Source organism: Alternaria novae-zelandiae, assembly GCF_023758075.1.
Source record: "Alternaria novae-zelandiae strain BMP 2774 chromosome Unknown scaffold_11, whole genome shotgun sequence".
Classification (NCBI taxonomy): Eukaryota; Fungi; Ascomycota; class Dothideomycetes; order Pleosporales; family Pleosporaceae; genus Alternaria; species Alternaria novae-zelandiae.
The window spans coordinates 223,373-238,023 of record NW_026056971.1 but is presented as its reverse complement, the minus strand read 5'-3'; the positions used below and the strand labels follow the sequence as shown (position 1 = coordinate 238,023).

The 14,651-nt window shown below is 49.6% G+C and overlaps 5 protein-coding genes across 5 annotated transcripts; 4 read left to right on the top strand and 1 right to left on the bottom strand.

Annotated features, from left to right (window-relative positions):
* Nucleotides 1-2,544: 2,544 nt before the first annotated feature.
* Nucleotides 2,545-5,111, top strand: J4E88_005867 (uncharacterized protein; the record flags this gene model as incomplete). The annotated part of the gene is made up of 6 exons (XM_049399499.1): nucleotides 2,545-2,935; nucleotides 2,987-3,829; nucleotides 3,880-4,046; nucleotides 4,096-4,362; nucleotides 4,413-4,630; nucleotides 4,679-5,111. The coding sequence occupies 6 exons, from the start codon at nucleotides 2,545-2,547 to the stop codon at nucleotides 5,109-5,111; spliced, it is 2,319 nt and encodes a 772-aa protein (XP_049254512.1).
* A 1,942-nt stretch (nucleotides 5,112-7,053) lies between these two features.
* Nucleotides 7,054-8,021, top strand: J4E88_005866 (uncharacterized protein; the record flags this gene model as incomplete). Its single annotated transcript, XM_049399498.1, has 2 exons — nucleotides 7,054-7,060; nucleotides 7,156-8,021. The coding sequence occupies 2 exons, from the start codon at nucleotides 7,054-7,056 to the stop codon at nucleotides 8,019-8,021; spliced, it is 873 nt and encodes a 290-aa protein (XP_049254511.1).
* A 526-nt stretch (nucleotides 8,022-8,547) lies between these two features.
* On the top strand, nucleotides 8,548-10,473 carry J4E88_005865 (uncharacterized protein; the record flags this gene model as incomplete). Its single annotated transcript, XM_049399497.1, has 2 exons — nucleotides 8,548-9,855; nucleotides 10,132-10,473. 2 exons carry the CDS (start codon nucleotides 8,548-8,550, stop codon nucleotides 10,471-10,473), a joined length of 1,650 nt encoding a protein of 549 aa, XP_049254510.1.
* A 355-nt stretch (nucleotides 10,474-10,828) lies between these two features.
* J4E88_005864 (uncharacterized protein) lies at nucleotides 10,829-12,507 on the bottom strand (the record flags this gene model as incomplete). The annotated part of the gene is made up of 5 exons (XM_049399496.1): nucleotides 10,829-11,362; nucleotides 11,410-11,728; nucleotides 11,776-12,101; nucleotides 12,149-12,190; nucleotides 12,247-12,507. 5 exons carry the CDS (start codon nucleotides 12,505-12,507, stop codon nucleotides 10,829-10,831), a joined length of 1,482 nt encoding a protein of 493 aa, XP_049254509.1.
* Nucleotides 12,508-13,094: 587 nt separating this feature from the next.
* On the top strand, nucleotides 13,095-14,127 carry J4E88_005863 (uncharacterized protein; the record flags this gene model as incomplete). The annotated part of the gene is made up of 2 exons (XM_049399495.1): nucleotides 13,095-13,128; nucleotides 13,184-14,127. The coding sequence occupies 2 exons, from the start codon at nucleotides 13,095-13,097 to the stop codon at nucleotides 14,125-14,127; spliced, it is 978 nt and encodes a 325-aa protein (XP_049254508.1).
* Between the last annotated feature and the right edge of the window lie 524 nt (nucleotides 14,128-14,651).

The following is a 14,651-nucleotide window of genomic DNA, read 5'->3' as shown; positions in this document are numbered from 1 at the left end:
AGTAGAGATTTAGATTAATTTAAGTTATATATTAAACTATAGTAGCTAAAGAGCTAAGAAAGAGCTAATTAAGAGTATAGTTATAAGAGTGTAGTAGTAAAAAGCGTACTTTAAAAGAACTTTATTTAGTATAAGAGAACGTATTCTTAAATATCTTCTATTTAAATATATTCTATTTAAAGTCTAAAGTAAAATAAAATAATATAGATAATTTTTATAAAGTATCTTAAGAAGCTAGGTAAGTAGAGTGTATACTACTATATATATATAGGCGCTAATTAAGTATAGAAAGGTTTAAGCTCTTATAGGTAGTAGATCTTATAAATGTAAACGTAGTAACTATTATAAGAAAAAGAAGCATAAAAGTAGTAAATACTAGAAGAATAAGCTTACTATTAAATATAGAGCTTATAAGGTTATTTAAGAAGTTTATTAAAAATATAAGAGCGTAAAGTACGTGTGTGTATATATATATATATATATATATATATATATATATATATATATATAGAGTATAGAGGTAAGCGAGTGCTAATAGTATATAGAGGCTTATAATCTTTTTATAGGCGTAGAGCTTTAAAAGTTAAATAAGCTAGTATAGCGTATGTTAGGTAAACTTAACCTAAAAAGTAAGAGTAAGAGTAAGTTAAAGAAAAAAATAATATTAAGTTATAAGGCGTAGGTAAAGACTATAAGAGATTAGAATAGCCTAGCGTTATACTTAAGTATCTAAGCGCCTATAAGGCGCGTAGTATAATATATTAGTTAAGTCTTATATTAGTATAGGTATTTATATAGTAAAGTAGTAGGTAGTAATAGTAATAGTATTATAATGTTACTAGTAATAGTATTTCTATAAGAGTAGCTAAATATAAAGCTATATTTAGTATATTAGTATATATATATACATATAATATAATATAATACGTATAGTGTAGAGTAATTACGTATTATATAGTATATAAGGTAGTGTATAAGATAGGCGTATAGCAGATGTATAGTAGGTAGGTATAAATATAGGTATATTATAAAGGTACTAGCTAGGTAGCTACTTAAGGTAGTAAGCGCCTAAGGCGCTATATAGTCTTAGTAGGCTTAAAAGCTACGTTAAGTAGGCGTACGTAAGTAGGTTATTCTAACTTAGACTAGAGAGTCTAGGTTAAGAGCTCTAGTATTAGTAAGAGCTAAGCTTAAAAGCTAATATAGTATTACTATAATAGAGAATTTAGATAAAAATAAATAATATAGTAATAGTACTTTATATACTTAAACTTTAACTATAGTTTTATAGTATAAGCTATTTTATTATAAAGTTATTTTAAAAATTTATTACTATACTATAAATATATATAAAGACGTACTAGCTTAGACTTTATTAGTAAATTATAGTTATTATATACTTAACTACTTAATATACTATTAAAGTTATTATAATTAGATTATTACGAGATAAGCGCGTAAATAAGAAGATAAACAGGATTTAAGTGCACGTGCTTAGCACGACGGCCACGAGGCTGCTCGTTTCACAACATGGAGATCAGCAGCTTTGCCAGCGCCAATGGCAAGGCTGCGCGAATCTACCATGGCCATGATCAGCAAGAGTGTGTGTGGGGAAAGGGTACCGATCCAAGCGAAGAGACATTCCCTACTCATCGCGCGGAGGTGTGGCGCAGAGATGCACGGGAACCGGGAAGTCGTGTGGGTAAGCTAGAGGCTGGCGAGATGGCGCGCCGCTGTGTCGGAGATGCACGAACAGTCTAGGCCTTTGGCCTACATAAGAACACGATCGTCGAGCAGCTTTCGATCGGTAAACCCCGGTCGTGGGTTACACACTCAAGAGACACTGTAGTGCAGATGATGGCTTCTGACTGGAACAGGGAGGTGGAAAGCAATTCCGTAGCTGCTTCATGTATTTGAGTGGTGGAAGGGCGGTCAACTTTAAGCTTCCCGGGAATCATTCCCTCGGCAGATAGCGCAAAAGATCATACGTTGATTCTGGAGCGCGTATAGCTGCATTGAGCGGCAACACACTGGTAGTGAGTGTTTGGGCCACATGATTCGCATCGTTGTCTTTGCGTGGTGTTCTGAGGTCTGGACACAGCGCGGTGCTGCTGCTGATGTCGGTAGCACGCTAGAGAAGGCCGATGCGCTCAGCAGCAATAGCGAAATGAGATGAACAGCAGCAGGACCGAGCCGTCTTAGCAATACGTGCTCATGGAAAAACACAAACACCATGGGCGCGTCGTGTGGCGGCGTCTTGAATTCCCATGGAAGTTCTTGCCCTGTGGCAGAAACCGGCTACTGCCACTAGCGTGTGTCAAAAGTGGGTCCGGGCTGTGACGTTCGAGGCTCTCCCAGAACACCCTTCTTTTCATCTACGCGGTCTGGATCACCGGCCACGACTGCGCGCTACCCTATAACGTCCATCTCAGCTTCAGCCCGCCTGTAAGGCCATAGTCGCGGCATCTGTCATGCCGTGTGGCAGCGCTCATATATGCCATTTGTCCCTTTTCCCATCTTCTTCCACCACAGACGTCACCCCTCATGGCGATCCCTACCTTTCCGAGTTCTTCTGTCCCAGACCTCACTGAAGTCTTGGAGCGACTTGGGCTCACTCAGTATGCTCAGGTGCTCGCTGAGAATGGGTTCCACAACTGGGAGACGGTTGTAGACATCACGGAGGACGATTTAACAGCGCTCGAGTTCAAGCTTGGCCACAGGAGATTACTACAGCGAGAGATTGCCACGTACCGCGGCATCCCTCAATTACTATCACTGGAGCCAGAAAATAACTCGCCTGAGCCGACGTCATTATCGACCTCCGCTTTGGAAAGTTTCACCAGGCAAACAACGTCCCTGCCACCACGAGAGAAGAGGAGGTACAGGCGGCATCCGCGGGCAGACCCAAATGCGCCAAAGAAGCCAAAGACAGCATGTACGCTCTTCGCACATGATATCATCAGGACTTGATCTAACTTGTTGTCAGATGTAAACTTCGCCGACCAGCTTCGTACCGACCCTGAGGTCAGCCAACTATCCTTTGTGGATATAGCTCGCGAAGTCGGTCGGAGATGGCAGGAGCTTCCTTCAGAGAGAAAGCGTATCTGGGAAAGCAATGCGGCCCGAGCCATGCAAGAGTTCGAAGCCCAAATGGACGACTACAAGAAGACGGATAACTGGCGAAAGTATCAGGCCTATCTGAACGAGTTCAAGTCGCAACAATCAAGTCCGAGCATTGGCAAACAGCGACCGACGAATAGTCGCTCAACGACCGACACTTCTAACAACACGAGACAATACTCACGTGCTAGCCCGAGCTCTTCAGACAGCCCGGTATCTCTCCAATCAAGCAGCATATCAGCCGGACCCGAAGCCGAAGCATGCCACAATGCTCTGACGCTGGCCTTCAGTGAGTTGGTCACCCTCAGAGGCGAGATACTCAATGGATCCGGCCAGCAGTTCAGTCAAGCATTTTTGCCGACCGAGGATCGTGTTCGGCGGTCCATGTACGCGTTCGTGCAAGGAACTGGGTCGCTGCTCTTCATGTGGACTTATGATGAGGTTAATGAGATACTTGACCGTATCTACCGGCCCCAAAAGAAGGTGGACGACATGACACTTGCCGAATGCTTCACAGTTGCTGCTATGGGCGCGCATTACGACATCGATGCCTACCCTGATCGGATGCGCCGATTGCTCTACGCATCTGGGACCCTTCATTTCAACGAGCAGACTGCCAGACAAGACTATTTCCGCACAATGCGCTTGCTATTATCTTTGTCCTTTTATTCTTTGCTCGAGAAGCACATGAGCGCCAAGTATCTTATCGGTATGTTCAACTCGTACACTTGATCATGTGATTGTACTAACAAGCCACAGCTGCAGGACTACAGATCGCCCGTTGGAAGTATCCGGCTCTGCAAACTTCGTCTCGCTCAGCAACGGACGACCACTGGAGAAAGATATTCCGTAGCCTCGTATTCATGGATTCATGGCTTGCCTACACCCTCGGCTATCCCACTGAGGTGACAGCCAGTGACATCCAGGTATGCCAGGGCGAGCCTATATTGATTTTCATGATACTAACATGGCTAGGTCGCCTGCATTGCCCATCGCCAAGATCAGCTGTCCATCGATGAACTCATACACATGCAAACCAGCAAGATCAACCTGATAGCCGCCGAGGTTGCCAAGACACTGGCATCTCCAGAGCTAGCTACCAAAGGGAACATCACCATGCTCACAATGAAGCTGGAAAAGTGGCGTGAAGAAGTTCCGCAAACGTTACAGATCCCTACGCTTCTGTCTAGTGCCGCACAAGACTTGACAGTCTTCCAAAGGCGAGCGGTCTTTATGTTGCACGTAAGGAGACCTTCCATCTTCTTGTATCATCATTTTATTGACTGATTCAGATCATGTATCTTGGTGCACTGGTCCTGCTATACCGCCAGCTACTAGTGGCTTCAGCAGAAGCCCAGCTTATCGACGGAATTCCATCTGCGTTGAATAACATTTCAGTCGAAGATGTCAAGATATACCGACAGGAATGTGCAATGGCTGCCCAGAACATTGCTCGCATATTGAGCCTTATCTCTTTTGACGGTACGCTGACAACGCGTTGCTGGATCATGTAAGTTCGTATACAAAACCCGAACACCCCACGAACTAACGATCATAGTATTTACTGGGCATTCTCAGCTGCCATTTGCCTGCTCTTCAGCGCAACGACTAAACTCATGGACGGTCAAACTGAAGGAGTCGAAGCTGATCTCACGTACGCCAAGTCGTGCATGGATATGCTCGAGCCATGTAAACCATGCGAACCCGTCGCCGCGCGATACCTGGAGACACTCTGGCCCCTATACGACCACTTGCAAGATGTCCATCGTCGGATGATCGGTCGATCAAAGAGCAGCATCTTTGCCATCCTGCAGCCTGATCCGAGTCTGTTGAGCCCACCCATACCTGTGTCGAAGCAAGAGATGGGCCCGATTTCAGAGAAGCTTACAATGCTACTTACGGATCCTTTCGGGAGGAAGCAGACTGCCGACGGCACCCAACGACGCATCCTTAGCAACGATGGGTCGTACTCAGTTTTCTGGTTTAGGTGAAGAAGGCTTCGCTGATATTGTAATGTTTTATCATCGACCAGAGGATACCGGCGGCACGGTCTGGCCAAACAAATCTTAGAGTTCATCAGAGCTACCGTTCTCGATATCGAAGTGCAACAAACCACAAAAGGCCGATGCATAGCTTGTCCGTTATCTGAAGTCCACTGGTAGCCAAGTCCGATAGACGCAAAGTCTACATTAGCTGCAGTCGTTTCTTACAAGACGAATCTGTCATGCTACTAAATATGGCATCATTCTCGAACGCTTGTCACTCCGGCGTGCGCTACAAGACAATTGATCGATAGCGCGACTGCACGTTTCAGTCGTTCCTGACTAGCAGCCAAATCGACGGATTACAAGCCGATGCGCCTGCACGTCCCAGGGGTCTCCTACTGTACTGGTGGGTGAGCGTGAGGGAAGAACGAAGACCGGAAAGGGGGAAGAGGCGTCGATATCAGCCGTGGTACTGGCTGGGCAACGTCATCTCAACAGCGAAACTGATAGTTTGCACCACGATAGTGCATCTCAAGCAGGAAAGTTGAGACTGCATCCTGCTGTAGCGTCGATCACGGGAGCGCCCGTCCTCCGTAGCGCAAACGCCATCGTCAGCCAATTCCCACTCAGCCCGTATCAGCCTGTATCTGAATCAATCATTGTAGCGTCATGAAAATTTCACCACCAATCTTCCGTTCCACGCAAACATTTCTGTCCTGTCATTGTAGCATGTTGCGATGTTGACGGGACGCACCCTGTTCACGGCCGCGGTACCAGCAAGCGATACGCGTAATTCGGCTCCATATTTCATAAACCGAGCGATATCGCCAGCGACGCAGGGCCGAATAGTTCGCAGTGCAGGTGTAAGAACCATTCGCACAGAGATACAGGCGGTGCGTCCATGACATCTGCAAGTCGAGAGATGGCGCAGCTGAGGTGGTGATGTCGGCCGCTACGCGCTTCCAATAGTGCGGCAGTTAACAATGTCGCGATATCTAGTGCCTCTCGCGAACCCTTGGGCTAGCGACTTTCTTTATCGAAACGTGTTTCAGCGGGGTCGTCCTTGTCAACCGACCGCTCTACCCTCGACGTCGTTTTCGTTTCGATCGCGATGTTCGGGTTGATCGGCCTCTGCGCGGTCGGGTCGGTGTAGCTGCGCTTGCATCATTGAAGATCATGCTCGCAAATTGGTTTAGGGGAAAGGGAGAGAAGTACGTAGGCGCGGGTACACCTGCTGTCTGAGATACAGGAGGCATTTCGCTTCCCTCAAATTAACGAGGTCGCAAAATAAATGCTCCACCGCTTCTTCGTTGTTGATGCTGCTGAAGTGCGGAGAAAAGCAAGCTGTTGATGCGCAACAGGGAACTAACCGCCCACGCCGCGTTTTCTGCCCGAATCCGAAAGGCAGTACTTCCCGGCCGGTGGTGATGCCATCTGGCGCGAGCTAGTTGGCTACATAAAGCAGTCGTGGGATACGGGCTCTGCACAAGCGTGGGCGGATAAGGAAAGGGGGGTGCGCAATATGCAAGTCTAGATCTACAGCAGTCTCCACCCCGGCAGCGCAGCAGCGGGTGGAGCTCCTGGGCATGAGGGAGGCTCGTTCGCGTCATTTGGGGGGTGAAATAGGGAACGGCCGTCCGTTGCAGGGAATAATGATAATACCCTCGAAGCCTTCTTTCCCTGGCATCTTGCTTGCTTTGCTCTTCCCCCTCTTATTTGCTTTTTAGCCTCGTCGTGCGAAGAAGCTTGTTCGTTCTCGTCTGCCTTTCGACTCGAGATAGCCCGACTGCATACCGATGCGAAGCGAGATAGCCACGCCGACAGAGAGATACGATGGACTACGGATACGCTGTGCCGATGGAGAGCCCTTTTGTGATCCCACATGAGGATGTAGAGGCGCTGGGCGAGTCAAAAGCCTTTTGCGCGCTGAGGAGGCATCTGGCCGGTGATGCTGAGTATGTTCATGTTCCTGTTCCTCTTCCCCCGTCGCGAGCAGCTTATCGCGCTTCGTATCGCTTCTCTCCAGCTCCACATGCCTATCCACCCCCAGCTCTACGGCAAACCTCAATCACTAACAAGTATGCCAGCTTCTGCGCAACACACACGCAATGTTCTTCCCAGGCGAAACAGACGTACATACTCCACCGCGATATCCTCCACGCTCTCATCATGCCCGTCGTAACCCTCTTCTCCCGCGCATCCACACTAGCCTCCGCCGCACTATGCACACAACGCGCCTCTGATCTCGAACTCGCCTTCTCGGGCGAATCCCGCAGCGCATTTATCGGCCTGCAGTGCTTCATAACCGAAGAATCAGACTGGTGCCGCACCCGGGGCTGCCCAGCATGCGTCGTAACAGCAACCCTCAGCACCGACAGCCACATCCGCCTGACCATCGCCGCAAGTCTGCTTAGCACAGCAAACATCGCGACGCCAACGCAAGAAGAACCGCCAAAGCACATCGAAGACAGAACGCTGCCTCCGCTCCCTCACATCCTCCCCGCGCTCCAACACGCTGTTATAAACGACCCATTCTGGGAGGGCTCGGAGATCTGGGGCTACATCCTCTCGCGTGCAACACAACTCTCCGCTGGTATCCAGGCCCTCATCGCTGAGTGCGTGAACCTTGAGTCCCTCGTCTCGTCTCCTACAACCGAACGCCCGGGCTCGAAGCGTGGGCTTACACATCCTACGGTGCCTTTCGTGGTATCCGGACAAGCGGTTCAGGAGAAGGGCGTCAAGCTGAGGAAGAGCAAGCTAGCGAAGCGACAACTCAGACTGCGCGATGAGGAGGTGGAGCTCATGCGCAGAGTGGCCATGCAGTGCTGGGCGAAAGCCCAAGTACCCAAGCATGTCAGGGGAGAAGTACTGGGGCTGGGCGATAGCAAGAGGACGAGGAGTCTGACCTGCCCGTAAGCAACGGGTCTACACGGTCTATCAGCAGTGCGTCTGATGGAACGGAACGGTGTTATATGGCGTTTTGAGGGCTCGCATATGGATGATACCACAGCATACCACTTTTCCTTGGGTTAGGCGGCATCTGATGTCGTGGGACTGGTTGGTTCCGCGGCTGGGTTGGGAGGCATATACATGGTATGGGGGTATTTCTTTTGTTTGGCATTAGATACTACTAGGGCACAAAGTGGTCTTTAGAGGTCTAATATATCTATATGTTCGCTTTACGTAAGTGTCTGTTCATGTCCCTTCAAACGCCTCGTTCATCCTTGTGCCGACATTACCCCGCCAAAGGCTCAGCGACACCGTACAGAGAATATTGGGGGCCACATCTGTGCATGGTGTCTCGCCAATCAGCATGTGGGTGGCTTGTAGCTGCCTTGCTGGCGCTCTTGCACCGCCCTCAGCCTTCCTCATCAATTGACATTTTCCCACCGACACTACAATTCTACAAGCTCACCCAGTTCTCTTAGCAATCTGTCCAAGCATGGCAAAGCGCAGGATCGAGTCTCCTTCTGCGCCTCCCGAAACCAAGCGACCGAGAGTATGCGAGGAGAGACAGTACGACACAATCTACGAACCACTCCCAGCGGGCGAATTCATACGCGTGCTGAAACTCCAACCCGGCGACAACAACCAAGACATCGACTGCAGCCTTGAGATTGTCGACATAGAACAGTCTAAGGGCTCATATGAAGCGATATCGTACGTTTGGGGCGACCCCAACGACACTGTCGACGTGCAGTGTAATGGACAGCGGGTGCCGATCACCGTCAGCCTCTCAGATGCTCTTCGAAATTTTCGGCACACATCAGAACCTCGAGTGCTATGGGCGGATGCCCTGTGTATCAACCAGGAAGACAAGAAGGAGAAAGGACATCAAGTCAAGAGAATGGGCGAGGTGTATGCGAACGCAAAACGTACGCTTGTCTGGCTTGGTTGCGATGATCAAAATATTGCTAAAGATGCATTTGCCCTCATCCTCGAGGCGAATGCATATTTTGCGGACTTATTCTTGAAAGCAGGCCGAAGCGTCTACAACATGGAACCCTTCACAAAACCGTACCCTATTTGTATGGACGAAGGAACATGGTTAGGGGTCGCAAAAGTCTTCCGCTTTCCCTGGTTCGGACGGGTATGGACTGTTCAGGAAGCCGCCATTGCCGAGAAATGCTGCATGTTTTGGGGCTCAGTCAGCATCGACATTGCTGATGTGTTGGAATTATCAATCTGGATAGAGACAAAGCCAGACTTCCAGGATGTCCTGCGGGGTATCGTTGAGCAATTCCCGACTTTTCCTTCAAAACGCATAGCCCTTTATTTCTATTACAATATCCATCAGCCGGAACGATGGCAGCAATCCCGCAGCGGATTGGCTTACTTAGCCACCACTTTCTTCAAAGAGAAGCCCTTTTGGGCGCTCCTTATGGAAGCCCGGCCCCTGGAAGCAAGCGATCCCAGAGACCATGTTTACGCATTCTTGGGCTGTTCAGCCGCGATTACCAGTGCAGGCCGCACGTTCGTGGAGGCAGACTACACTCCTTCGATAGACGACCTCAATCTTCGTCTCACCTATGCACTGATGGAGGAATCCGCAGAAGCGCCGTTCATTTTTTCGGCTGTCACTCACAACAGTAGAGAAAGACTTATGGGCGACATGCATCCTTCTTGGCTACCAGTATGGCATGTTGCTGGGGAATATCGCCCGAAAATAGCGGAGCCGACCTATTGGTTTCAAGCGGGAGGCGCCACAGAACTCTTCACAGCCACCCAGTATGGCGAGAATGGATTGAGCGTTGGTGCTTGCACCTTCGACACAGTCATCTGGAGGTCATCTACGATACAAGGGGACTATGCGGAGGTCAATCCCACATATGCGTCGGCCAGCGGGCTAGGGGTAGTATCCATCGATACGTTATGGGATGATGTGATGCGAAGCTCGTCACGGTTGGGCATCGCAGTACGACATGTCGACTTTTTACGCAGCTTAGCGATAGGTTACCCAGGAAGCAGTAGCTTCTCCGCCATTTCCGATGGGACACAGCAATACTTAATTAATGCATATAAAAAGATTATCCGTGTGGCGAGACCGGGTGACCAGGAGGCTGTGATGGAAGTACAAGAGAGAAAAGACGCAATATGGGTCCGAAGGGCTTTTTATGATCTCGGCAACGCGAGTGTGTTTCTGACTAGAGATGGGCGTATCGGATTAGCTCCACTAGGCGACTTGGTCGAAGTCGGCGACGTGTGCTGTGTCATCTTCGGGGCAACCGTCCCTTTCCTCCTCACACCAGCGGAAGAAGGCCGGCACAAGCTCGTAAGCGATTGTTACATCCATGGTGTAATGAACGGCGAGATCATGGAACAATTCGGCGAGAGCGACCTCAGCAAGCATCGTATCGTCCTCGAATAGGCATACCAATGTATCTCTGCGAGGAGACTTATTGATGGTTGCACCATTCAGTCAAATGAACACGATCGGGGGCCTGGTATACGTCCAGACTGCATGAAAATGTTCAAAGAGTAAAATCATGTGTGAGCCTGTTATACTCCAGGCCCTCTGGCTATATCACACGCTGTTTGCGGAAAGGTCGAAGTGAGCCACGCTACCCTTTAACCCTGAATATACTGTTTGTAAAAGGCTTGAAGCACATCACGCTATCCTTTAGACTTATACTTGAAACCCAAAAGTCACGCGTCGTCCTCCAGCCTGGAGTCAATTCATGTGACAGTTGTAGATTTTGGGTGTGCCTCAGACGATTGCGCAGTTATATCTGATACCTAAAGTCCGGTTCACGATCCGTGTACTGCTTGCCAACAGGCATAGTATACCCTTGATCGAGCTTGACATCCTTCCTCTTCTCCCTCCTTCTATACATCGCCCTAACAACCCACCATCCGCACCATGCAAAAGCCAAACACCCCAAACTCCAGGCGTGACCCAAGGTATACTTTGGCGCAGCATTGCTCTGGTAAATTTGGCCAGATACCACACCACCGATATTGGTGAGTGTGAGCAGGATGCCTAGAGAAGCGGCACGCTTGCCATCGGGTGCACAGTTCGCAGATAGCCAGGTTATGTTTCCACCGGTGCAGAGGAAGCAGGCTGTTGCGATGAGGTAGGTGGCGAAGTATTGGACGTATGGGCTGACTGGAGAGAGGAGAATGGCGTAGCCGGCGATGCCTACGGGCGCCATGAGGATCAGAGGTAGGAAACGCGTTTGATAACGGTCAGACAGGTATGCGCCGATTGCATAGACGATAGCGCCCCAGATGTTGACGGGAATGACGAGGTATTGCGCCTGTGCATGTCAGTACTGTATGCAAAACTGTAAGTGGCTAGCAGTACCTGTTTAGTGGAGAAGTTGAACCCGTTGCGGATGATAATGGGTAAGAAGGTTCCGAAACCATATAGAATCGTCACAACCGCGATCTGGATGACACCATGCACCCAACTCTTAATGTCCTTCGCTGCTTCTTTGATATCAGCCTTTCCATAATGACCAGAGCCCTCAGAGTCGGAGTAAGCCTGTGTTCGATGTGCGCGCTGGCGCATGAGAGCCTTCTCGTCGTCATTGAGGAAGTAGGCGGTTTCGAAGGATTTGGGGACGAGGAAGATGCAACAGGCTGCCCAGATAATGGTGATGATACCCTCGATAACGTAAAGCCTGTGTATGCATTAGTCCTAGTCAAGTGTGCGAAAGCTGCAGCCTACCATCGCCACCCCGACCACCCAGCAACTCCGTTCATGTACAGGATGCCGAATGCGATGAGGCCACCAAAGGCTCCCGATAACGCCGAGGCGATGAACAAATATGCGATGCGGATACCCAGCTCTTCTCTAGTATACCAGTTACACAAGAACAGCGTCATTGCCGGAAACAGGCATCCTTCGAAGAAGCCAAGGAAGATACGCGTGGTGACCAATCCAGCGAAGTTCTGCACAAAGCCGGTGCATAGACACGTGATACCCCAGCAGAAAGTGATCGTTGGGATCACTCTGTTGAACTGGAGACGTTTGACAAGTAACGAGGTCGGAAACTAGATGAAGTTAGATGGGTATATCTGCAAATGGCGGACACACGTACTTCAGCGAGAATGTAAAAGATGTAGAATACCGACACAGCGGTCTATGCTTTTGTCAGCCTTGTGTTGTCCAGTATTCGAAATCACGATCTTCACGTACATTCAGCTCGCTACCCTTCAGTCCAATATCCGTCGTCATGCCCTGCGTCGCAGCAAACCCAATGTTACCGCGATCAAGATAGCTAATGAGCATGAGCATCATCATGACTGGCGCAACGAAGCAATCCAGCTTCCGTCGCAAGGCATCTTCTTTCTTCTTGTTCTCGACGGTTTCCGGGGTCTCATCTTGCGCGAGATATTCACGCTTCACTTGTTCGTGCTTCTCGTCGGTTACCGAGCGTTCAAGGCCTGGCGTTGCCATTGCCGGAGGATTTCAGAAAACGAAGGAAACAGTAGCGGATGGTGGTATGTATGTACGCCATGCGCCTTCCTGCGCTCATTACTCGTGTCCATCGTCTAGGCCTAGGTGCTTCTCCAACTTCGATAAATACTCCGTCACTCGCTTCCATACGCAGGACGCCTGAAGAGTGAGTGATACAGAAAGGCTGCATATCGACGTCGGTGGCAGGGTGTAGAGTATTAGCCGGATTGCCGATCTGCGAACGTTGCGGAGGTGGAGAAGCCATGTGTGGTTCCCCAATGCGGGGTGAGATGCGGGGCTAGGCTTGGGGAAGCACGACGCGGCTTGGTGTGATGGGTATTCTGAGCAAGGAAGTACTGTCTGCGAGTAGATGGCCAGGATGAACGGTTGTGTGCGGGGAAAGATATTGGTGAGTCCGTCGCGACTGCAATCGCGTAGGAAACATCGCGCTACTGAGCATGGCTCCTGCCAATTGACGCTTCACAATAACAAGCCGAGACTACGATTGCGAAAGTACCCTCATAAATCCAAAGAGAAGGAAACATTAATCGGCAAGAAGGTACTGACACGATCCCGGTCTCAACACGATGTCGTCACCAAGCAAAACTGTGGCCTTCATCGGTGCGTTCCTTCCTACCTAACTAACCCTATCACTCCTCATACTTATGGTTCCCAGGTCTTGGCGTAATGGGCTATCCTATGGCCCTCAACCTCCGCAAAGGGCTCGACTCTTCTCATACCCTCTTGATCTGCGACGTGTCCATCTCCGCGCTCGAAAAGTTCCAATCAGATGCATCAGGTCAGGGTCCAGTGGAAGTAATAAAGAACGGACATGATGCCGTACAAAAAGCCGACACCGTCATAACAATGCTTCCAGATTCTAATGCCGTAAAGAAGGTGTATCTTGATAAAGAAACAGGAGTCCTGGCCGGTGCGGAGAAACAACCAAAAGGTGGAGAGGGAAAGCTGATCATGGAATGCGGTACCATTGAAACAGCTACAATCTTGGAGGTCGCAAAAGCAGTGGAGAACTCTGGCGCGGGCAAGATGCTGACTTTTGTTGATGCGCCGGTATCAGGTGGACCCATGGGTGCGCAGGACGGTACTTTGGCGTTCATGGCCGGCGCGAACAACAAGGACATTTTCCCCACCGTGAAGAGTTATCTGAGCCACATGGGCAAACCAGATGCGATATTTCTCTGCGGCGACATCGGCGCAGGTACAGCGTTCAAGGTCATCAACAACTACCTCAGTGCCATTACATCGCTCGCCGCGTCTGAGGCACTGAACATCGGCTCGAAGATGGGGCTAGACGTTGCACTGCTTACGGATGTGATTAATGTCTCCGGGGGCCAGTGTTGGGTCACGAGTAAGAGCAATCCAGTGCCGGGTATACAAGCCAATGTGCCGAGTTCGCGAGGGTACGAAGGCGGGTTTCGCATCGAGCTTTGTGCAAAGGTTTTGGGCATGGGGAGTCAGCTTGCGGAGATGGTAGGCGCGCGTACTGTACTCGATAAGCCTACGTTGGAGGCTTTTGGTGAGGCGATGAATGACGAGAGGTATAGAGGGAAGGACGCGAGGGTGGTGTATAAGTGGTTGAATGAGAGTGAGAGGAAATAGGATTTCGTATATCAGCTCATCACAAGTCCCGTAATACCCAAGATTACGCCGAGTTGCTCCAGGCCCCCAATCGTGTTCAACCAACTCAATTTCACAACCTCCAATAAGGCTCGTTCTACGGATACGTCGATCTACCTCCTAGCAGTTCGGTGCGGCATACTACCCCGTGGAGGCTACAACAGTGCACTAAAATGTAGAGCTAAGTGGGAAAAGGTATCTTGAGATATACGTGGTCCTTCCTACGGAGCATAGCATAAGCCTACTATCAATGTCGACGGCAAGGGCCTTGTAGCATGCGCCGTATATCTGATCGTGCAGCGCAAGATGATTACGCCAGGAGAATACAGACAGGCTTATAAGCTCGAACCAGACCTGAAGACGTAGCTGGGAGGTATTCGATGGTGCCCGTGGATAGGAAGCATCGTCAATCCAGTGGCTCTTCCATCCGAAAGTCTATATCAAGATCCGGCATGATCCCGCACATGTCTGAGGAGAGCACTTACGCCAGGAGGATACAAAGGTAT